The sequence below is a fragment of the Salvelinus sp. IW2-2015 genome, linkage group LG23 (assembly GCF_002910315.2).
Source record: "Salvelinus sp. IW2-2015 linkage group LG23, ASM291031v2, whole genome shotgun sequence".
Taxonomy (NCBI): domain Eukaryota; kingdom Metazoa; phylum Chordata; class Actinopteri; order Salmoniformes; family Salmonidae; genus Salvelinus; species Salvelinus sp. IW2-2015.
In genome coordinates, this window is record NC_036863.1 from 12,923,616 (window position 1) to 12,948,598 (window position 24,983).

Consider the following 24,983-nt stretch of genomic DNA (forward strand, 5'->3'; position numbering starts at 1 on the left):
GATCCATTATTGATGTAATTTGTTGAATCCACTGCAATCAGTGTAGATGAAGTGGAGGAGACAGGTTAAAGAATACTTTTTAAGGCTTGAGACAATTGAGACATGGATTGTGTATTGTGCCATTCAGAGGGTGAATGGGCAAGACAAAAGATTTAAGTGCCTTTGAACAGGGTATTGTAGTAGGTGCCAGGCACACCGGTTTGTGTCAAGAACTGAAATGTTGCTGGGTGCGCAACTCAGTATTAGGACAGTGTACCAAATGTTTGGAATACTCAGTGTATATTGCTCATATCTATTCAGTCCTCTCAGATCTACATGAAGTGTAGTGGCACAGCGGTTTAAGGCACTGCATCTCAGTGCTAGAGGCGTCACAGACCCTGGTTTGATTCCAGGCTGTATCTCAACCGTCCGTGATTGGGAGTCCCACAGGGCGGCGCACAATTGTCCGAGCGTCGTCCCGGTTAGATTTTGGCCAGGGTAGGCCGTCATTGTAAATAATAATTTGATCTTAACTGACTTGCCTAGTTAAATAAACGATAAAGAAAAAAGAAAAAAGGTTTACCGGTGTGGGGTTGTTTCTGGACCAGGCCTCAGAGTGTGAGTTTACAGGCAGCTAGCTGTCTGTCGATAAGGTTTATTTTCTGGTATGGTGTGTTAGCGTTATCCTATGAGTGCCTGTACGAAAATATGTATGTGTTTGTGTGGCTCCCTCCTCTATTTGTGTGTATGGTGTCCATACTAGGACAGCCTAAGGGTCACAAGGAGTGTGTATGTATTTTGTAAGTCTGTTGATTAGTATTACAACAGCATCTCTCTTTGCTGTGCTCTGTCACCTGTTCAGTATTCCTGTCCAGGTGTGAACAGTCGGTGGGTTATTTTTGGTTCGGGCCCCTTGGCCTCACTGCCCGGTGTAAGGTGGCCCTCAGTCTGAGGCCATGGTAACCATAGCAGGCCTTGGAAAGTGAAATGTGATGCGGTGCATGGTGCTCGGGGCCACATTTCTCAATCACAACCTAATAATGAGCTTGCCAAGGCACAGGCGGCATCAATGATGCAGCACTGCGGTGTCTGTTACCGTGGGCAACGCACACCTGCCAGCACGCTTCCATTTCCATCACTCACTCTCACTCACTCACTTACACCCCCCCACAGATACACACACACAAGCTCATGCTCTACACATTCTTTCAAGTCCATAGATGACCCATCCCCATTTTTTTCACCCACACATGCATATATGATCCATGTTACATGCATGCACGCACAACCTCGCATGCACTGACTTACTCAAACATACACTCAAGCATGCATGCACATTTTTTTATGCAGTAAGTGTGTGTGTTCCCTAGATCCGGTGTTCCCAAACGTTCTGCTTCCTGACCCACCAATTTAGGTGTCTGTTCAGTTGCAAAAGGGTTGAGTGGTGAAAAAATATACCCAGACCAGACAAAAGTAAAAAATAATTATAAAATCATCCTCTTTAAAATATTGAACTCTATGTAGATTTGACTATGAGCTCTTGTGACCAATTCTAATGAACTGAATTGTAACAATGCACAAAAAAACTCTCACCTGGACTCCTGCCGTGGCCCACAAGTGGGTCCTGACCCACAGTTTGGGAACCACTGCCCTAGATGACATACATGGGGTTTTAAAGTTCTTACCTATTAACAGTTCAAATTAGCATTAGCCTAAAGCATAGGTCTTGTTTGTGCTAGCACTGAAAATGTACCCCGTATTTAGTAGTGTAGATAAATATAAATGTATTTGTAGCTAGTTACAGAAAAGTATCATCAAGAACCATTAAGATGTCTGCCTCCATTTTGTTTTTCAAAGTTATCATGTCAGCATTCTTGACCTGCTAATAGACAGATTATTTCCATTGTAAGGACCCTTTTTTCATAATGCATGTTTATTGGGGACCAGTCACAGCCAGGCTTGGGCCCGTCATAACTAATTGAACAAGTAATGACCTTAAGTTCTCAATGAATAAGACATGGTGCCACACACACCAACCTAGGGTTACCTGTGCAGAGAGAGAGGGGGGGGGGGGGGGGGGGGGGGGGGGGGGGGGGGGGGGGGGGGGTGGTGACAGGTGACCCTATAGGTGGCCTCACGCTGTGACATAAACCCCCATGGCCAGTGGGTAGCTCCACTCCAGGGTAAGGATGGGTTTAAGTCAGATAGGGTGTTTAGTGTTACCCCACCTGCATCTGATCTCCACCTTCAAAGGTGCTCTGGTAGGACTTTACATTAAGGTTCTGTTTGAGGGGGGTGGTAAAGGGTTTTCCCTTTTAAAAGAAGTTTAGATATTTAGTTATTAGTTCATGATTTATTAACATATTAAAGCTATAATTAACTGTCTATAACCTACATGCAAAACCTTCCATTAAATGGTACCTACATGTAGTGTTACCGCTGCACCACCTTTAGTACTATACAGGCCTCACATCTTTCTGTGTTTGAATGTTCTTTCATGTTTCTGTTTATGTCATTGTAACTCTTTGCCTCCTGCAGTGGTCTTATATCAGTGTCTTTATACATTCTCTCTCAGTTTGTGTTTGTTTGCACCTCTACTCTCTCTCCCCCTCCTCACTCTCTCTCCCCCTCTCTCTTGTTTCTGTCTCCTCTCCTCTCCTCTCTATTAGATCGCTGCTGACTGATAGCACTCTGCATTTGTCTAGACTGGCATTTGATACAGCCAGAGTGAGGTAACATGCATATTCACTCACACACTCATTAGTCCTTGTTCTTTTCATTTTGACGTCTATATTTCCTTACCTTGAGAATGGTCTGTGTGTCAGAAGAGACTGCAATCCACGCTTTGGGTTTTGTTTACTAAGCTCCAGTGCCCAACCACTAGCATTGGCATCGATGACTGTAAAACAATGGTACGTTTCTAGAGAACTCGGGTTTGAAGTAACTAAGGTAATGTTGGACAATGTAGAGCATGCTAACTCGGGTCCCTTAACTTCCATTGTGTATTAGTCCTAGCTGCTAATATTAACCGTTGGTGACTGTAGCTAAGTAAACAAATATGAAACATCCCCAGTCTTAATCCCCCCCCCACCAAGGCACATACAAAAAACAGCACAAGAAACAGATAAACAGTTCAAAACAAACAAACAATAGCAATAAATATTATACTAATACTTATAAAATGGTTATTATCGCAGCATTGCTGACATTCATAATGTTCAAATAAACTACTTTAAAGTAGGTAGGTTAGGAACCATTTATTTATTTTTTATTTTTGGGTGAACTATCCCTTTAATTCATCTCAGAAGTACCCCTATGGCATTCATGTATGTGGAGAGGGGCACAGTTGAATGTATTGTAGACCTTATTAATATACCCTAGTGAACATTTTAGAGAGCCACATCCTCAACCCCTGTTGTTCTTTTGGACTCTCTCTCTCTCTCTCTCGATCGCTTTCCCCTCTCTCTCTCTCTCCTCTTCCTCTCTCTCTCTCTCTCTCTCTCTCTCTCTCTCTCTCTTCTCTCTCTCTCTCTCTCTCTCTCTCTCTCTCTCTCTCTCTCTCTCTCTCTCTCTCTCTCTCTCTCTCTCTCTCTCTCTTCTCTCTCTCTTCTCTCTCTCTCTCTCTCTTCTCTCTCTCCTCTCTCTCTCTCTTCTCTCTCTCTCTCTCTCTCTCTCTCTCTTCTCTCTCTCTCTCTCTCTCTCTCCTCTCTCTCTCTCTCTCCCTCTCTTCTCTCTCTCTCTCTCTCTCTCTCTCTCTCTCTTCTCAGGAGAGTGTCCTACCAGCTGCTCTTCGGTACCCCAGGCACCACCTAACTCAGGGATAGCATGGGACCCCACCCTGTGTATCCCCCACTCCCATCCTTCCTACTCCTCCTCTCCATCCTCCTCCTCCTGCTCCACCCGGCCACCTCTTCCTTCCACTCCAAGCCTCAGGTGGTGGAGCGGGCATCTTTATCAGGCACCCCATCTTCCCCATCTGGTAACACCACAGGGGGCAAGCGGACGTGCACGGACAAGGTGATGTGTAGACCTGGCATTGTGCTGCCTGTGTGGCTACCACTCAGCCCTCCACTGGCAGAGCAGACGGGGAGGGCGATAGTCTACTTTGCCTGCCTCATGTACATGTTCCTGGGTGTGTCCATCATCGCCGACCGCTTCATGGCCTCCATTGAGGTCATCACCTCCCAGGTGACCAGTGACCACTTCTCTCTTTGTATTGTCCTTCAGTCATTCTCATGCTGTGGTGATTCTGAAAACGTTCCCCAAAGTTCCCAGGTTTTTCAGAAATTTAGCTGAAATTATTCTGGGAATTCTTTTGAAATACTGTCCTCTAGCATCAGCTCATAGGCAATATCACTGAATTGTTGTATTGGTAAAACACTAGCTGCATGTTCCCCTAACTGTGATGTGTGTCCTTGTCTTTGTAGGAGAAAGAGGTGACTATCACCAAACCCAACGGGGAGACGTCAGTGACCACTGTGCGGATCTGGAACGAGACTGTGTCTAACCTCACGCTCATGGCCCTGGGCTCCTCTGCACCAGAGATCCTTCTCTCTGTCATCGAGGTATGCTGGTGACACCACAAAACCTTCATCACTATACACCACCCCAGATTATATACACAACACACTACCCCAGTGTCCCCACAAACCCCAAACCCATCAGGTTAGGGCTGGGTAGGTCGTATTTTTCATCAATAACTAGGGTACGGGCAGGGCTCAGGTATCACAAATTGATCACTAACATTTTGAAGCTGAGCCATTTGCGAGTGTTCCCCTGCGCGGTACAGTCATATCTGAGTAAGATCATAACATGATGTCAGAAGTGCTTCAACCTGTACGCAGGGAGCAAGTGACAGACAGAGAGGAGCGGCTAATGCATTTACTAATGGAGGAAGTTATTTCTGATCTTGGGTTTCGGGCAGGGCCTTCAATTTGGCAGAAGCAATCGGCCTGGGTAGGGTAGGGCCTGAACGTTGCGAGTATGGGTAGGGCTCGGGCTTAAAATTCATGCCAGTGCAGGGCTCTACACACTACCCCTGAGTGTCCCCACAATCCCTTTGTACTACATGCTACACCTGACGGACCCTTGATTTGCTTGAATTAGACTGGGTTCCCCATTGACAGATACCGTAATGGAGGTAGCGTAACCCTAGCTTATTTTGTTATTCAACTTGATTTCTTTGCTGTCTTGTTGGCAGGTGTGTGGTCACAACTTTGACGCGGGTGAGCTTGGACCGGGCACCATAGTGGGCAGCGCTGCCTTCAACATGTTTGTGATCATCGGAGTGTGTGTGTGGGTCATCCCCGACGGGGAGTCGCGAAAGATCAAACATCTGCGAGTGTTCTTCATCACAGCCTTCTGGAGCATCTTTGCTTACATCTGGCTCTACCTCATCCTGGCTGTTATCTCCCCGGGAGTAGTGGAGGTCTGTATTATTTGCGTGTGTGTGTGTCTGTGTGTTTTTGTGTGTCAGCGGGGGTTTATAGACAGATTTTGTATGCATTTGTGTGTTTTTTATTATTATATAGAAACGTTGTGTGTTGATTCTGCAGGTGTGGGAGGCTCTGGTCACTCTGCTCTACTTCCCAGTGTGTGTGATCTTGGCTTGGATCGCCGACCGCCGCCTGCTCTTCTACAAGTACATGCACAAGCGTTACCGTGCCGACAAGCGGCATGGCATCGTTGTGGAAACGGAAGGTGACCTGGCGCCCAAGGGGATCGATGTAATCATGGACGCTAAGTTCTCAGATAGCAATTCCACGGCTGGAAACTCCTCCAGTGTCTGCACAGTCTCTGTTCAGACAGGCAAGGAGCTGGACCAGAACAGAGATGAGGTAGGCTGAGCCAGGAGATCAGGAAAGAGAATAGTCAGGACGAGTCAGAAGAGTTTAGCAATATAGGAGAGTGGAGTGGGCAGGGAGATGGTAGTGGTCCTTTACGTGTCTTTAACATTTTTGTTCTTCCAGCAGCTATGTTTTTTCAAACATTGTGTCAACGTTGTATTTCAAACATTGTGTTAACATTGTGTTTACATTGCGGTATCATTTTGTTAGCCTTGTTTAAGCCTGGTATTAACATTTAGTTAATCTTGTATTTACGTTGTGACCTAACCTAGGTGGTACGCATCCTGAAGGACCTGAAGCAGAAGCACCCGGACAAAGACCTGGAGCAGCTTATCGAGATGGCCAACTACTCAGCTCTGGTGCAGCAGAGGAAGAGCCGCGCCTTTTACCGCATCCAAGCCACACGCATGATGATCGGTGCCGGCAACGTGCTCAAGAAGCATGCCGCCGAGCACACGCGACGCAAAGCCGCCGCTACGGAGGGCGGAGCCCTGGAGAAAGACGACAGGGCCACGTGCACCCACCTGTCCTTTGAGCGTGCCCAATACCAGTGCACGGAGAACTGTGGTACCCTGAGCCTAGCAGTGATCTGTGAGGGTGGCATGGGGCAGCACACCTTCTATGTGGACTACCACACGGAGAATGGCTCGGCAAATGCCGGGGCGGACTATGAGTTTAGCGAGGGGACGCTGGTGTTCAAACCAGGGGAGAGTCGGAAGGAGATTAAGGTTAGATGGAGAGGAGAGAGAAGGAAGGAGAGGGGAAAAGAGGGTGGGAAATTATGAGAGGAGGGAGGTGAATAGTCGCTGTTTACTGTAGTTTTGAGTAATACTTCAATCAACCAAACAATCAATCAATTAACTCATTGACTAGTATTTGTTTACTAGTCAATTTACTCGTTTACTAGTATAATACTTGTCAGCAACTTGTCATGGCCTGCACCTCCAAAGAGTGAAAAAAGGCGACAGTGGCAAGGGAAAACTTGCTCTTGGATGGATTAGAGATTAGTTTAAATAATTTCAGATGAGATTAGATTAAAGGCACAATGCAGCTGTTGTTACTTCAATATCAAATAATTTCTGGGTAACAATTAAGTACCTGACTGTCTGGGAGTGGTCTGAGTGGGGAGGGGAAAACTAGCTGTTATTGGCAGAAAGGTCTGGAACTCTCTTTCTTATTGGAGTGATGTCAACAGGCAGGCTAAAACTCCATCCCACCAAAACAGCATGAAATTTCCAACAGCTCTTACACTAAAAGTGCATTATCATCATGTTCACAATTTCACAGTATTATTCCTACATGGAAATATATATAAAACCCAGGAAAGTCATATTTTTAACTGCACTGGGCATTTAAATAAGATTGTCTCAATGCATACAGTAATTCCTATCACAACTTTTTGTGTGTCCCCTGTCCTTTTCAGGTGGGCATCTTGGACGACGACGTCTTCGAGGAAGACGAGCACTTTTTTGTGCGGCTGCAGAATCTCCGTCTGGATGAGGGCGGCAACAAGGTTTCACTGGGAACGCCGCCCAAGGGCCGGCTGGTGGAGCCGTTAGTTGCCATGGTTACCATCCTGGACGACGACCACGCCGGCATCTTCACGTTCGGCGAGCGCGTGCTGCGAGTGAGCGAGAGTTCGGGTACGATGGTGGTGACGGTGGTGCGGAACTCTGGCTCGCGGGGCACCGTGATGTTGCCCTACCGCACTGAGGACGGCAGCGCCCGTGCCGGCGTGGACTACGAGGAGACCAAGGGCGAGCTTGAGTTCTCCAATGAACAGACCAGGTGAAGCCTGCTCTATGCCAACCCTAAAGTAGGGGGATGGTACCCAGCCGGAAAAACTGTTTGAAATGGAGTCATTACAACCAAATTACAACCTGTTGGTTGTAAACCGGTTGTAATGATATAATTTCATTTGGTTGTAAACTAGTTGTAATCTGGTTGTAAATACATAATTTCAACCAGATGTCAATGCTAGGTAATCAAGAGCCTATAGCCTGGTACATGAGGTTAGACCAGGGAAGGGTTACTCTGGATTTTGCTAGCCACAGTATACTGATTGCTGCTCTTTCCTTTTAACTGGTGTCTGATTACACTTGGAAAACCAGCTGTATGCATTTAGTTACACAAACAAATCAATGAAGTGCATACAGGAAGCTGAGAAACCCAGTAGACACTGTGGCTCCAAAACAAGATTGCCTAATGCCTACTCTCTCTGCTAAAGCATCAGATGGAAGGTTTGTTAGCAGCAGTGCTGTAATTGGCCAGAGTACAGATGAGGGTTAAGGTCTAGAGGGAACTGTCATACAGTTCCATGTAAATGCATCGTTGTATGTTGGTAAATGTGTTTTTCCATCAGTTTGTGTCCACATTTGTCTATGTACAGTATGTGTCCACATATACTGAATGTTATACGTATCCCTCCCATTAAGCAAATGATATCAAAATTATATTGATGTACAGTATGTGTGTGTGTCTGTGTAGGTGTCCACATGTACTATGTTATATTGATGGAAATGTATCCTAAGGCTACAGTAACTGGGGTAATGGGGATTATTATGGGTTGTCACTGTGTCAGTCAGTGACTCCCATGTGGAGCAGCGTCCATTAGTTGATGATTGGCAGCCTCTTGCTAATGTTAGCGGACAGATCCTTTCCCTATTAAACTTTCAGACGATATAAGCTGTGTTTGCACATTGGACTAATTGTGCACTTACAGGTAGTACTCATACTGTAAAGTGATGTAATTTCAGGTCATATATTGTAGGTATTACTGTAATGGTGAACTAACACCTCGATCACACCTACAGCGTCAATGCGCAAAATGGTACGCAGCATCATCTGGATATGTGTGCAACAAAAGTTCAACATTCACCTTTTGCTACCATTTCTGTCAAGCCGTCTATGCATACATTTTGATGCATACGTTCGATAAATCCAAATGAATATACTTCTGGTGTACCAAAACGCAATGATGCTGTCGGTGTGATCGAGGCGTAACTGGTAAGTGGTTTAAGGTTCTGTTTATCTGTTGTTTAGTTCATGTTTGTATTTCTGTGTGTGTACAGTACCGTGTGTGTATGAGTGTTGTGTATGTGATGCACTGTGAATTATTTAGCCTCCACTATGTGTTAAATTCTTTATTGCACCTCAGCTACTGATGTGATTTAAATGACAGGGTGTTTGTTAATGTTTCAGAGGGTAGGATATGATTGTTTGCTTGCTTCACGGGACTGTTGCGAGACCGTTCCATCACAGTTGACAACTCCAGGAGTTCACCTTCCAGAGTTCAAAGAACCTTGGCGTGATCCTGGACAACACCCTGTCACTCTCCGCAAACATCAAAGCAGTGACTCGCTCCTGCAGGTTCATGCTCTACAACATCCATAGAGTACGACCCTACCTCACACAGGCAGTGGCGCAGGTTCTAATTCAGGTCATCTCCCGTCTGGACTACTGCAACTCTCTGTTGGCTGGGTTCCCCGCTTGAGCAATCAAACCCATGCAACTTGTCCAGAACGCTGCAACCCGCCTGGTGCTCAACATTCCCATGCTCTCCCATGTCAACCCACTCCTTTGCACATTCCACTGGTTCCAGTCGAAGTCCGCGTCCACTACATGGTGCTTTCCTATGGAGCAGCAGAAATTAAACCCTTGCATTTCGTGAACTAACAGTCGCACTTATTGAGGAACAATTGAAGAGTTTCATTCCAAAACGCTATATATCCATTTTCAGAAATGTTTGAAAATGAGCTTTTATTTTTTAAAGAAATTATGAAAGAGATTGGTGTTTTTTTACTGTCTAATCATGGCATAGGGTTGTTCAATGACAAGACATGTATTTGTTTAAAATCTGTTACTTGATGGTTTCATTTAAGAGACAAATAATCATGTTTTTTTAATGCTATATATCCACGTCACTCTGAGAAATAAGTAGTACTGCTGGGTTTTACACAGTTAACTGTAACAAATAACTACATTTTGAATAAATAAATCTTGGCCAGGTCGCAGTTGCAAATGAGAACTTGTTCTCAACTAGCCTACCTGGTTAAATAAAGGTGAAATAAAAAAAATAAAAAATAAAAATAAAGAACTGTACAAATTACACATTTGTGACAAAAATAAATAATTCAATACAATTATGAGATCTGTATGTAAAACATACATTTTTGTCAGATGCTCTTATCCAGAGGGACTTACAGTTAGTGCATTCATCTTAAGGTAGCTAGGTGAGACAACCACAAATCACAGTCAAATATACAGGATACGAACCATTCCAGCTAAACAATGGATATACTGTCTAGTGTTTTGCAAAATAACACATCTAAACTCTTATGTATAAAAACATGAAGGTACCCATAAGCAATCATTTCTGATGAAAAAAACAAGTGAAAAATGTGTGGATACAGTGTTTTATAAATACTCTTCAGTTGTACTTGCTATTACTGAGATGTGGTTGTCTCACCTAGCTATCTTAAAAGATGAATGCACTAACTGTAAGTCGCTCTGTCTGTGTGTGTGTGTGTGTGTGTGGTTGTATTATTCAACTAAATATTTATCTTTGGTGTCCTGTGATTGTAATCATAACATGTTTTCCTTTTATCTTCATCAAATGTGTTTAAAACGTCTACAAATATAACAATGTCTATTGATGACAACCCTCTTCTCTCTCTCCCTGTGTGAGTGTGGGTGTGTATATGTATGTACGTGTGTGTGGGTGCATGCTTGCATGTCTCTCCACAGTCAGACTCTACAGGTACGCATTGTAAATGTGGAGGAATATGAGAAGCAGGAAAACTTCTTCATTGTGCTGGATGAGCCCAAATGGCTAAAGCGAGGAATCTCAGGTCAGTGGGGTGTGTTGTGTGCGAGGGTTAGTGTTAGTGAATAAAATGGCCATCTCAAAAGGTTTGTTCAACCTACTATCCACTGTTACACTCAGCGAAAATTGCCATTTGACACATATTGTGAGAAACCTTTTCCCACTACACTTGCAGTCTCTCTAGAATAGTTTTATAAGATAAGATTAAAGGGATACTTCGGGATTTACAGGTTTGGTTTAGATTTCAATCCTGCCCACATGCTCATGGTTGGCAGTGTCAAAATAATGAGTGATTCGGAGCTCAGCAGCAAGAGACCCGATCTCACTGCAGACTCAACCTAAAGTACAGCTGCATGCTATCCAATCGTAGCAGTAGAAACAAACATAGCCCGCCCTTTTCTTTATTGAGGCATTAGCGCACAGCGTCTCTGGACTAAGAACGAGACATACATCATCACCAATGTTATGTTGACAGAACGAGACTTGTTCGTCATAAACAGCTTGGGTTTTTCCAACTCGAACATCTTCACATTTTTGAGTTAATGTTAGCATCACAAACACAACTGTCATCAAAGATACTACTCTTCTTCTATTGTATAATTTTTATTTTATTATAATTTTTATTTCACTTTTATTTAACCAGGTAGGCCAGTTGAGAACAAGTTCTCATTTACAACTGCGACCTGGCCAAGATTAAGCAAAGCAGTGCAACAACACAGAGTTACACGTGGGATAAACAAATGTACAGTCAATAATACAATAGAAACGTGTATATACAGTGTGTGCAAATGGCGTAAGGAGGTAAGGCAATAAATAGGCCATAGTAGCGAAGTAATTACAATTTAGAAAATTAAGACTGGAGTGATAGATGTGCAGATGATGATGTGCAAGTAGAAATCCTGGTGTGCAAAAGAGCAAAAAAAAGTAAATAAAAACAACATGGGGATGAGGTAGGTAGTTGGATGGACTATTTACAGATGGGCTGTGTACAGCTGCAGCGATCGGTAAGCTGCTCAGATAGCTGATGCTTAAAGTTAGTGAGGGAGATATAAGTCTCCAACTTCAGCGATTTTTGCAATTTGTTCCAGTCATTGGCAGCAGAGAACTGGAAGGAAAGGCGGCCAAAGGAGGTGTTGGCTTTGGGGATGACCAGTGAGATATACCTGCTGGAGCGCGTGCTACGGGTGGGTGTTGTTATGGTGACCAGTGAGCTGAGATAAGGCGGAGCTTTACCTAGCAAAGACTTATAGATGACCTGGAGCCAGTGGGTCTGGCGACGAATATGTAGCGAGGGCCAGCCGACGAGAGCATGGTATATGGGGCTTTGGTGACAAAACGGATGGCACTGTGAAAGACTGCATCCAATTTGCTGAGTAGAGTGTTGGAGGCTATTTTGTAGATGACATTGCCGTAGTCGAGGATCGGTAGGATAGTCAGTTTTACGAGGGTATGTTTGGCAGCGTGAGTGAAGGAGGCTATGTTTGGCAGCGTGAGTGAAGGAGGCGAAATAGGAAGCCGATTCTAGATTTAATTTTGGATTGGAGATGCTTAATATGAGTCTGGAAGGAGAGTTTACAGTCTAGCCAGACACCTAGGTAGTTGTCCACATATTCTAAGTCAGAACCGTCCAGAGTAGTGATGCTAGTCGGGCGGGTGTGTGCGGGCAGCGATCGGTTGAAAAGCATGCATTTAGTTTGACTAGAGTTTAAGAGCAGTTGGAGGCCACGGAAGGAGTGTTGTATGGCATTGAAGCTCGTTTGGAGGTGTGTTAACACAGTGTCCAAAGAAGGGCCAGATGTATACAGAATTGTGCCGTCCGCGTAGAGGTGGATCAAGGAATCCCCCGCAGCAAGAGCGACATCGTTGATATATACAGAGAAAAGAGTAAGCCCGAGAATTGTACCCTGTCGTATCCCCATAGAGACTGCCAGAGGTCTGGACAACAGGCCCTTCGATTTGACACACTGAACTCTATCTGAGAAGTAGTTGGTGAACCAGGCGAGGCAGTCATTTGAGAAACCAAGGCTGTTGAGTCTGCCGATAAGAATGTGGTGATTGACAGATTCAAAAGCCTTGGCCAGGTCGATGAAGACGGCTGCACAGTACTGTCTTTTATTGATGGCGGTTATATCGTTTAGTACCTTGAGCGTGGCTGAGGTGCACACGTGACTAGCTCGGAAACCGGATTGCACAGCGGAGAAGGTACGGTGGAATTCGAAATGGTCAGTGATCTGTTTGTTAACTTGGCTGTTTGTTAACTTGGCTATAATGGCGTTCGCAATAATTGGATGTGCATTCCGCCACCTACTGTGCAGGTAAATATTAAGGATCCCTAAAAGGAAAAAATAATACACAAAACTAACAACAAAATAATTACTAAACCAAATCAACCCGCTTTTCTGTAAACCCCCCCATTCTAATCAGGTACACAAGCTCAGAAGACTCCTGTCAGGGTGGGAACATTTCCCAGTGACAATAGTCCTTGCAGTCTTTGAGCCCCAAAAAACGATTGGCTGCAGATATAATGATATCCAGTAGTGATATCCAGCTTCTTGGACTTCTTAGACACTTATGCTGTACAATTAATCACTGTGGCTATAAATGCCACAAAATCCACCTTCTTCACAATGAATGTATCAGGATCACTCGATTGACTTAAAACACTAGCAACTGGTTGTAATGCATCTTCAACACTGTTGCCTCTTGCCCCTTGGACTGTCTTCAACACCTCCACATAGATCTGCTGCACAGCCATGATCGTTGACACCTCCTTCACCCTAACAGGGCACTTAAGGAAGTCTGGAGTATGATCCCCACCACAGTTGCAACAATTTACATTCACAGATTCTTCAATACCATACTTCTCCCGTCTACAAACATGTGACCATATAATACCTACATGTTTCAAGCAGACCTCCCTGTGCCCCAGAAAGCAAAGGTAACCTGCCTAAATGATTACCGCCCCATAGCATTCACGTCGGTAGCCATGATGAGCTTTGAAAGGCTGGTCATGGCTCACATCAACACCATCATCACGGAAACGCTAGACCCACTTCAATTCGCATACCGCCCCAACAGATCCACAGATGACGCAATCTCAATCGCCTTCCATACTGCCCTTTCTCACCTGGACAAAATGAACACCTATGTGAGAATGCTGTTCATTGACTACAGCTCAGCGTTCAACACCATAGTGCCCACAAAGATGATCACTAAGCTAAGGACCCTGGGACTAAACACCTCTTTCTGAAACTGGATCGTGGACTTCCTGACGGGCCGCCCACAGGTGGTAAGGCTAGGCAACAACACATCTGCCACGCTGATCCTCAACACGTGGGCCCCTCAGGTGTGCGTACTTAGGTGGGCCCCTCAGGTGTCCTGTACTCCCTGTTCACCCACAACTGCGTGGCTAAGCACAACTCCAACGCCATCATTAAGTTTGCTGACGACACAACGGTGGTAGGCCTGATCACCGACAACGATGAGACACCCTATAGGGAGGTCAGAGACCTGGCAGTGTGGTGCCAGAACAACAACCTTTCCGTGAGCAAGACAAAGGAGATGATCGTGGACTACGGGAAAAGGAGGGCCGAACATGCCCCCATTCACACCGACAGTACTGTAGTGGAGTGGGTCGAGAGTTTCAAGTCCCTTGGTGTCCACATCACCAACAAACTATCATGGTCCAAACACACCAAGAAAGTTTTGAAGAGGGCGCGACAATGCCTTTTCCCCCTCAGGAGACTGAAAAGATTTGGCATGGGTCCCCACATCCTCAAAAAGTTATACAGCTGCACCATCGAGAGCATCCTGACCGGTTGCATCACCGCCTGGTATGGCAACTGCTCGGCATCCGACCGCAAGACGCTACAGAGGGTAGTGTGTACATCACTGGGGCCAAGCTTCCTGCCAGGACCTATATACTAGGCGGTGTCAGAGGAAGGCCCAAAAAATTGTCAAAGACTCCAGTCATCCAAGTCATAGACTGTTCTCTCTGCTACCGCTAGGCAAGCGGTACCGGAGCGCCAAGACTAGGTCCAAAAGGCTCCTTAACAGCTTCTACCCCCAAGCCATAAGACTGCTGAACAATTAATTTGCATTATTTGCTAAATTATTTGCCCCCCCCACCCCCCACCCCCTTTGTTTTTACACTGCTGCAACTTGCTGTTTATTATCTATGCATAGTCACTTTACCCCTACCTACATGTACAAATTAACTCAACTAACCTGTACCCCCACACATTGACTCGGTTTTATTGTTATTTTATTGTGTTACTTTTTAAATTGTTGGTTAAGGGCTTGTAAGTAAGCATTTCACGGTATTCGACGCATGTGATGGATATAAAATCACATTTTATCTTTTACAATTCCCACACTATAATGGTTTGGGCACAAGTGCGCTCACCGCATACCTCACATATCCAAGCTTCACATATTCAGGTAGAGTCTCCTCAAACAACAATAATAACGATAGGCTTTTCTCCTTCCTTCCATTTACTATACGGGTCAGGCAACATGCACTGACGACTCCTAGGATTTTCTGACTATATCCAACGAGACTCCAGCTATAACTCCTTTGGCAGGCGCCCTACTCCGAAGATCAATAGATGTTACTTCTGACGTGGACAATTTTGCCAGATCCAGTGCAGCTTCTTCTGTTCTTCATCGACACAATAAACTAAAACAAGGCCGCTTCGAGTCACCTTGATTGAATGCACCTTTCCCACTGCTTTCTTCACAGTCCTCGATATATTACAAATGGATTTCCCAAATGAATCTCCTTGTCCAAAAATCGCAGTCCAATAAGAAATGCATTATTGGACCGGTCCTTGTCTTCTACTACAACTTTTGCTTGGTTTGTTCCATTCTTTTGATTTCACTATTTTCGATTCATTGTCACACACTTCACTTGCCACACTTTCAGATTTAAACACATTCAAAGATACTACTTTAGAGATGACGACATTTTAACACTCGGAGCTTGGGATTCTTGACCAATTACATTCACGTTGTCATGCTGCGTTACGCAGTTGGTACGGTGGCTGTTTGGGATATCACAGCCACATCAAACCACACCCCCAAAACGAATGGCTTCTTGCATTTTTTGTGAGCAGGCTAAAATACTAGGCCTAATCAATGAGTTCAGCCCCTCTTTGAAGGGAGAATGTAGTGAGGCTGGGAGATGTGCCAAAGATTTTTAACTATACTGACAAGATTATGGACTTGCCATGGGAATCGTTGTCCATGAAGTCGGAGGAAAGGCTGGAACTCTTAGCCAATAAGATGCCAGAGAGATTTGTCACTAGGCAGAACAAGACCTGAAATAAAGTTTTTTTCCTCAAATTCATTGTGATTGTTATATCTAGCTAAGCTGTAGAACGCACGTTTGCACGGTTTCACATTGTAAATCACTCTGACGTTTAATGTACATACCACCTCAATTGGGCCGACCAACCAGTGCTCCCGCACATTGGCTAACCAGGCTATCTGCATTGTGTCCCACCACCCACCACCCGCCAACCCCTCTTTTACGCTACTGCTACTCTGTTCATCATAAATGCATAGTCACTTTAACCATATCTAGATGTACATACTACCTCAAACAGTCTGACTAACCGGTGTCTGTATGTAGCCTCGCTACTTTTATAGCCTTTTTTGCACTATTGGTTGCACTATAAGTAAGCATTTCACTGTAAGGTCTACACCTGTTGTATTTGGCGCACGTGGCAAATAAACTTTGATTTGATTTGATTTGACATGTGCCACTCATTCTGATAATCCATTCATATATAAAGCAGCACACTGTCGTAAACCATAACAACCGCACAGTACGACGTACAGTGCATAACAGTGATGTCAAGCTTGTCCACTCATACCAGTACCTTCGTAACAACGTAAACATTATGCACCTCCTAGTCGATCAAATAGGCCTCACACAGTGAATTAGCTTTCTTTTTTTTATGTTAATCGAACTCGATCGACCCTCTCCCATTGCATCCCAGTGAAAAAAGCACTTCCACATTTTTTTTCACATGGATGGAAGTCAAGCCTATACCTCTTTGGATGAGCTCACTGGACTATTGCATTTAGTAGAGGATGGAGACGCAGGAATATTTGAATTTGGTGTCGATTAATTTGTACTGATTCTTTCCTCACTGCATGGTTACTTTCAGAATGCACATTGTGATCTGATGAATCTGTCATTCATTTATTGTTTGTACATTGTCCCAAGTATAATGTTTCTCTGTTGATCAATTCCTTGCATGTGTACTGTGTATTAAGGTGTGTCACTTCTGTCTTTTGTCGACTGCTGCTATTTTGACAAGGTCTCTCTTGCAAAATACATTTGATTTCAATGAGACTAACATGAATAAATAAAGGTTCAATACAAAAATCACTTTAGCTTGAATAGCATTATAAGTAATCACATCTCAAAATCACGCATTTATTTTTTTCTCTTCCTATTGCAGCTCTGCTGCTCAACCAGGGTAAGATCTCATAAGTTTTGCACACAATTGAAAGGCCCACTGTGATTTTTACAGACGTTTTTGAACATTAAAATTATATATACCCATTGATTATTTTGAGAATATCGCTTATAAATGCATCATGAGCTTAGTTCAACTGTCTAACCCCATCATAACTACAAAATATGTATTTGTTTAACTCCATTTAAATTAGTCCCATCATGTATTGTAGTAAGAGAACGTTCCCCTTTCCTCTCCCCCTTTAGGGAACCCTACTCCAGAAGAGGAGGACGCCAGACGTATCTCAGAGATGGGGAAGCCCATTCTAGGGGAGCACAGCAGGCTAGAGGTCATCATAGAGGAGTCCTACGAGTTTAAGGTGTGTGTGTGTGTGTGCGTGTGTGCGCGTGTCTGTGTCTGTGTCATATACAGTGTGTGCGTGCGTGTCTGTATGTGTGTTGTGTTATGTTTGATTAACCCCTCTCACTGTGGCACCCTCTCACCCAACAGATCCGACAGGGAATGACTCCAAATGGGATACTAGACCCGGTATTGTAGCCACTAGCATGCAGTGTGCTCTGGGATTTATTAGACAGGACTGAGGTGTCTCTTAACTGAGAGCCTCTAAAACTGGAGGATCTCTACTTCCATCTACATGTTCTCATCTTTCAGAATAGAACAGAGCTGTTGCTCAACCTAGTTTTGCCCCCTCCCAGCCATTACACATTTGGTCTATTCAACCACCAGAACACCTGATTCAACTTCTTAAGGGCTTGGTAATTAGATTACTAATTGAATCAGGTGAGCTAGTTCTAAAAATGTATTTTAAACTAATGTGGAATCGCTGGGGTATTCTCTCGGGGGGGATGTCCGAGGACCAGGTCGGGAAACACTGGAATAGATACAGTATATTCTGATGTTGATAGAATGTATATCAAAGCCAAGAAACCTTTTCACACAAACTGTCCTGTAAGTGACAAGACAGGAAATGTATGTAATGTAATTGAAAAATAGGGGTAGGGTTGTATAGAATCGAAGGACTGTGAATATAATAAGAAACCTTAGGTGCTGGCTTGAGCCCGGTAGCAACCACTACAGAATGTCCGGTCAGAACAAGGATGAGGCGGATGTCCAGGTTAAAGGGAGTTTAATGGAAGATGTCCACACTCACACACACATCACACATCTGACCACTCATGGTTCAGATAACTGAGAATCATGTCCAGTGATAACTATGTGGTCCTGAAAGGAAAGAGGAGAAAGAAAAAATATCACATATGGCATCATGTAGCAACAAAAAAAAGTGTTAAACAAATCAAAATATATTTTAGATTCTTCAAAGTAGCCACCCTTTGCCTCGATGACAGCTTTGCACACTCTTGGCATTCCCTCAACCAGCTTCACCTGGAATGCTTTTCCAACAGTCTTGAAGGATTTCCCACATATGCGGAGCACTTGTTGGCTGTTTTCCTTCACTCTGCGGTCCAACTCATCCCAAACCATCTCAATTGGGTTGACGTCGGGTGATTGTGGAGGTCAGATCATCTGATGCATTACTCCATCACTCTATTTATTGGTCAAATAGCCCTTACACAGCCTGGAGGTGTGTTGGGTCATTGTCCTGTTGAAAATCAAATGATAGTCCCTCTATGCGCCAACCAGATGGGATGGCGTATCGCTGCAGAATGCTGTGGTAGCCATGCTGGTTAAGTGTGCTTTGAATTCTCAGTAAATTACTGGCAGTGTCATCAGCAAAGCACCCCCACACCATCACACCTCCTCCTCCATGCTTCACGGTGGGAACCACACATGCAGAGATCATCTGTTCACCTACTCTGCGTCTCACAAAGACATGGCGGTTGGAACCAAAAATCTCACATTTGGACTCATCAGACCAAAGGACAGATTTCCACCGGTCTAATGTCCATTGCTCATGTTTCTTGGTCCAAGCAAGTCTCTTCTTATTGGTGTCCTTTAGTAGTGGTTTCCTTGCAGCAATTCAACCATGAAGGCCTGATTCACCCAGTCTCCTCTGAACAGTTGGTGTTGAGATGTGTCTGTTACTTGAACTCTGTGAAGCATTTATTTGGGCTACAATCTGAGGTGCAGTTAACTCTAATGAACTTTCCTCTGTTGCAGAGGTAACTCTGGGTCTTTCTTTCCTGTGGCGGTCATGAGAGCCAGTTTCATCATAGCGCTTGATGGTTTTGTGAGTGCACTTGAAGAAACTTTCAAAGTTTTTGAAATGTTCCGCATTGACTGACCTTCATGTCTTAAAGTAATGATGAACTGTCATTTCTCTTTGCTTATTTGAGCTGTTCTTGCCATAACATGAACTTGGTCTTTTACCAAAAGGGCTATCTTCTGTATCCACCCCTACCTTGTCACAACAAAAACTGATTGGCTCAAACGCATTATGAAAGGAATAAATTCCACAAATGAACTTTTAACAAGGTAAACCTGTTAATTGAAATGCATTCCAGGTGACTAACTCATGAAGCTGTTTGAGAGAATGCCAAGAGTTACAAAGCTGTCATCAAGGCAAATGGTGGCTACTTTGAAGAATCTCAAATATAAAATACAGTGGGGCAAAAAAGTATTTAGTCAGCCACCATTGTGCAAGTTCTCCCACTTAAAAAAAACGAGAGAGGCCGTTATTTTCATCATAGGTACACTTCAACTATGACAGACAAAATGAGAAAAAAAATCCAGAAAATCACATTGTAGGATTTTTAATGAATTTATTAGCAAATTATGGTGGAAAATAAGTATTTGGTCAATACAAAAAGTTTATCTCAATACTTTTTATATACCCTTTTGTTGCAATGACAGAGGTCAAACGTTTTCTGTAAGTCTTCACAAGGTTTTCACACACTGTTGCTGTATTTTGGCCCATTCCTCCATGCAGATTCTCTCTAGAGCAGTGATGTTTTGGGGCTGTTGCTGGGCAACACGAGTTCAACCCCTCCAAAGATTTTCTATGGGGTTGAGATCTGGAGACTGGCTAGGCCACTCCAGGACCTTTGAAATGCTTCTTACGGAGCCACTCCTTCGTTGCCTGGGCGGTGTGTTTGGATCATGTCATGCTGAAAGACCCAGCCACGTTCATCTTCAATGCCCTTGCTGATGGAAGGAGGTTTTCACTCAAAATCTCACGATACATGGCCCCATTCTCTTTCCTTTACACCGCATCAGTCGTCCTGGTCCCTTTGCAGAAAACAGCCCAAAGCATGAAGTTTCCACCCCCATGCTTCACAGTAGGTATTGGTGTTCTTTGGATGCCAACTCAGCATTCTTTGTCCTCCAAACACGACGAGTTGAGTTTTTACCAAAAAGTTCTATTTTTTGTTTCATCTGACCATATGACATTCTTCTCAATTCTTCTGGATCATCCAAATGCCTCTAGCAAACTTCAGACGGGCCTGGACATGTACTGGTTTAAGCAGGGGGACACGTCTGGCACTGCAGGATTTGAGCCCTGGCGGCGTAGTGTGTTACTGATGGTAGGCTTTGATACTTTGGTCCCAGCTCTCTGCAGGTCTTCACTAGGTCCCCCGTGTGTCTGGGATTTTGCTCACCGTTCTTGTGACATATTGACCCCACGGGGTGAATCTTGCGGTGAGCCCCAGATCGAGCCCCAGTATGTCTTCCATTTCCTAATAATTGCTCCCACAGTTGATTTCTTCAAACCAAGCTGCTTACCTATTGCAGACTCAGTCTTCCCAGCCTGGTGCAGGTCTACAATTTTGTTTCTGGTGTCCTTTGACAGCTCTTTGGCTCTGGCCATAGTGGAGTTTGGAGTGTGACTGTTTGAGGTTGTGGACAGGTGTCTTTTATACTGATAACAAGTTCAAACAGGTGCCATTAATACAGGTAACGAGTGAGGACAGAGGAGCCTCTTAAAGAAGAAGTTCACACGTCTGCTGAGAGCCAGAAATCTTGCTTGTTTGTAGGTGACCAAATACTTATTTTCCACCATAATTTGCAAATAAATTCATTAAAAATCCTACAATGTGATTTTCTGCATTCTTTTTCTCATTTTTTCTGTCATAGTTGAAGTGTACCTATGATGAAAATTACAGGCCTCTCTCATCTTTTTAAGTGGGAGAACTTGCACAATTGGTGGCTGACTAAATACTTTTTTGCCCCACTGTATATTTTGATTTGTTTAACACTTTTTTGGTTACTACATGATTCCATATGTGTTATTTAATAGTTTATGTCTTCACTATTATTCTACAATGTAGAAAATAGTACAAATAAAGAAAAACCTTTGAATGAGCAGGTGTGTCTAAACTTTTGACTGGTACTGTATATAGAATAGAAAATAGCTTAGCACAAGAAATTAGTAATGCTAATAAATGCTAATCACTAACAGTTATGCTGAAATGCTCATGCATTCCAATACAAAATGCTAATGGTAGTGCTAACGTGAGCGGGAGCTTGAGCTAGCTAACAACCTCAAAACACAGTAATTGTACACAATAAACCACTAAACTTAGCTCCACATAATATGACACAGATCTCAAGACACTTACTTAGATGCACGCACAATTAAACATCAGACATACAGAGATTCAGTCCACAGCAGGAAAAGTTCAGCAGGAGGTAAAACTGTGGATGTGCTCATCAGGATGGGGATAGCACGTTTCTGACCACACAGAGTGCTGGGGTCATAGACTAACTGAAACTGAAGTCCTGGGAATCAAGGCCAGTGATAGACTGAAGGAGATGTGGTGATAATTATTTGGACTGACCTTGACCAATAAGACACTAACAAAAGTGGGGGTCCTCTGAATGGGAGACTAAGCTGCCGAAGGGATGGCTAGAATCAGCTGACTGAAGCTGGCCGTTTTAACAGTAATGATACTTCTCTTCTGCCCTCATGTCTATCCTGACTTCAGTTTGATAAGAACAGAAGTCATGAGACAGAATGTGTGTGACATTTTATGTGTTTGTGCTTCAGAGCATGCCGTGTCAGCTTTTGTTGTTGAATACTTGCCCACTCTCATTGCTAATCTTTTTTGTGTTTTGATAGAGCACCGTGGACAAACTCTTGAAGGACACCAATCTGGCTGTGGTGATTGGAACTCATTCCTGGAGAGAACAGTTCATTGAGGCGGTCACAGTCAGTTCAGGAGGTCAGACATAACCTGAGTTATGTCATGTAAATAATTCACAAACATGTAATGATACATACAGTGCATTCGGAAAATATTCAGACCGCTTGACTTTTTTCACATTTTGTTACGTTACAGCCTTATTCTAAAATAGATTAAAAAACAACTTTTATTTATCAATCTAGACACAATACCCCATAATGACAAAGAGAAAACAGAAATACCTTATTTACGTAAGTATTCAGACCCTTCGCTATGAGACTCGAAATTGAGCTCAGGTACATCTTGTTTCCATTGATCATCCTTGAGATGCTTCTACAACTTGATTGGAGTCCACCTGTGGTAAATTAAATTGATTGGACATTTTATTTATTTTTATTTTTATTTCACCTTTATTTAACCAGGTAGGCTAGTTGAGAACAAGTTCTCATTTGCAACTGCGACCTGGCCAAGATAAAGCATAGCAGTATGAACAGACAACAACACAGAGTTACACATGGAGTAAACAATAAACAAGTCAATAACATAGTAGAAAAAAAAGAAGAAAAAAAAAGAGAATCTATATACAATGTGTGCAAAAGGCATGAGGAGGTAGGCAATAAATAGGCCATAGGAGCGAATAATTACAATTTAGCAGATTAACACTGGTTGTGATAAATCATCAGATGATCATGTGCAAATAGAGATACTGGTGTGCAAAAGAGCAGAAAAGTAAATAAATAAAAACAGTATGGGGATGAGGTAGGTAAATTGGGTGGGCTATATACCGATAAACTATGTACAGCTGCAGCGATCGGTTAGCTGCTCAGATAGCAGATGTTTAAAGTTGTTGAGGGAGATAAAAGTCTCCAACTTCAGAGATTTTTGCAATTCGTTCCAGTCGCAGGCAGCAGAGAACTGGAAGGAAAGGCGGCCAAATGAGGTTTTGGCTTTAGGGATGATCAGTGAGATACACCTGCTGGAGCGCGTGCTACGGGTGGTTGTTGCCATCGTGACCAGTGAACTGAGATAAGGCGGCGCTTTACCTAGCATAGCCTTGTAGATGACCTGGAGCCAGTGGGTCTGACGACGAACATGCGCAGCGGGGCCAGCCGACTAGAGCATAACAGGTCGCAGTGGTGGGTGGTATAAGGTGCTTTAGTAACAAAACGGATGGCACTGTGAATAACTGCATCCAGTTTGCTGAGTAGAGTATTGGAAGCTATTTTGTAAGATGACATCGCCGAAGTCGAGGACGTAGGATAGTCAGTTTTCACTAGGGTAAGTTTTGGCGGCGTGAGTGAAGGAGGCTTTGTTGCGAAATAGAAAGCCGACTCTCGATTTGATTTTGGATTGGAAGATGTTTGATATGAGTCTGGAAGGAGAGTTTGCAGTATCAAATCAAATCAAATCAAATCAAATTTTATTAGTGCACATACACTGGTTAGCAGATGTTAATGCGAGTGTAGCGAAATGCTTGTGTTTCTAGTTCCGACAATGCAGTAATAACCAACAGTAATCTAACCTAACAATTCCACACTACTACCTTACACACACACACAAGTGTAAAGGGATAAAGAAATATGTACATAAAGAAAAAAAAAAAAATTATATGAATGAGTGGTGGTACAGAACGCGGCATGGCAGATGCGTAGATGTATGAGACGGTAGTATAAGTACGTACTGAGAATGAGTACTGTAGGGTATGTAAACATAAAAGTGGCTCAATAGTTTAAAGATGGCTAGTGGTACATGTATTTGCATAAAGATGGCAGATGGGCAGTAGATGATATAGAGTACAGTATATTACACTATGAGATGGTAACTGTAGACGTATGTAAAATTGGTATTAAGTGGCATTGCTTAAAGTGGCTAGTGGTACATTTTACATAATTTCCATCAATTCCATTTTTAAAGTGGCTGAGTTGAGTCAGTATGTTGGCCAGGGCCGCTAATTTATGGTGGCTGTTTAAACAGTCTTGAATGGCCTTGAGAGTAGAAGCTGTTTTTCAGTCTCTCGGTCCCTTGCTGTTGATGGCACTGTACTGACCTCGCCTTCTGGAAGTGATAGCGGGGTGAACAGCAGTGGCTTGGGTGGTTGTTGTCCATTGATGATCTTTATGGCGCTTTCTGTGACATCGGTGGTTGTAGGGTGTCCATGGGAGGGCAGGTAGTTTTGCCCCTGGTGATGCGTTCTTGCAGACCTTCATACCCTCTGGAGAGCCTTAGGTTGTGGGCGGAGCAGTTGCCGTACCAGGCGGTGATAACAGCCCGACAGGAGCTCTCATGATTGTGCATCTGTAAGAAGTTTTGTGAGTGCTTTTGGTGACAAGCAATTTTCTTCAGCCTCTGAGGTTGAAGGAGGCGTGCTGCGCTTCTTCACAACGTCTGTCTGTGTGGGTGGACCAATTCAGTTTGTCCGTGATGTGTACACCGAGGAACTTAACTTTCCACCTTTCTCCACTACTGACGCGGTCGATGTGGATAGGCGGGGTGCTCCTCTGCTGTTTTCCTAAGTCCACAATCATCTCCTTTGTTTTGTTGACGTTGAGTGTGAGGTTATTTTCCCAGACACCCCAGCTCCGAGGGCCCTCACGCTCCTCCCTGTTAGGCCGTCTCGTCGTTGTTGGTAATGCAAGCCTACACTGGTAGTGTCCATTCCCGCAAACTTTGATGATTGAGTTGAGGCGGTGCATGGCCACGCAGCTGGGTGAACTAGGAGTAAAACACTGGACATTGCTACACTAATTCGCGACGCTTACAAAGA

General features: G+C 43.8%; 1 protein-coding gene across 3 annotated transcripts in view; it reads left to right on the forward strand.

Annotated features, from left to right (window-relative positions):
* The first annotated feature begins 3,780 nt into the window (after window positions 1–3,780).
* slc8a2a (solute carrier family 8 member 2a) overlaps window positions 3,781–24,983 on the forward strand; it is a 31,456-nt gene continuing 10,253 nt past the window's right edge. The window contains exons 1-11 of one of the 3 annotated variants that reach the window (XM_023967398.2): window positions 3,781–4,167; window positions 4,407–4,544; window positions 5,180–5,407; window positions 5,535–5,816; window positions 6,098–6,553; window positions 7,249–7,613; window positions 10,572–10,675; window positions 17,121–17,138; window positions 17,384–17,496; window positions 17,628–17,666; window positions 22,156–22,258. In XM_023967398.2, coding sequence (XP_023823166.1) covers window positions 3,805–4,167; window positions 4,407–4,544; window positions 5,180–5,407; window positions 5,535–5,816; window positions 6,098–6,553; window positions 7,249–7,613; window positions 10,572–10,675; window positions 17,121–17,138; window positions 17,384–17,496; window positions 17,628–17,666; window positions 22,156–22,258 — 2,209 coding nt within the window. In that variant the 5' untranslated portion in view covers window positions 3,781–3,804. The remainder of the gene's footprint in view (window positions 4,168–4,406; window positions 4,545–5,179; window positions 5,408–5,534; window positions 5,817–6,097; window positions 6,554–7,248; window positions 7,614–10,571; window positions 10,676–17,120; window positions 17,139–17,383; window positions 17,497–17,627; window positions 17,667–22,155; window positions 22,259–24,983) is intronic. The other 2 variants (XM_023967399.2, XM_023967400.2) reach the window with 2 other exon arrangements.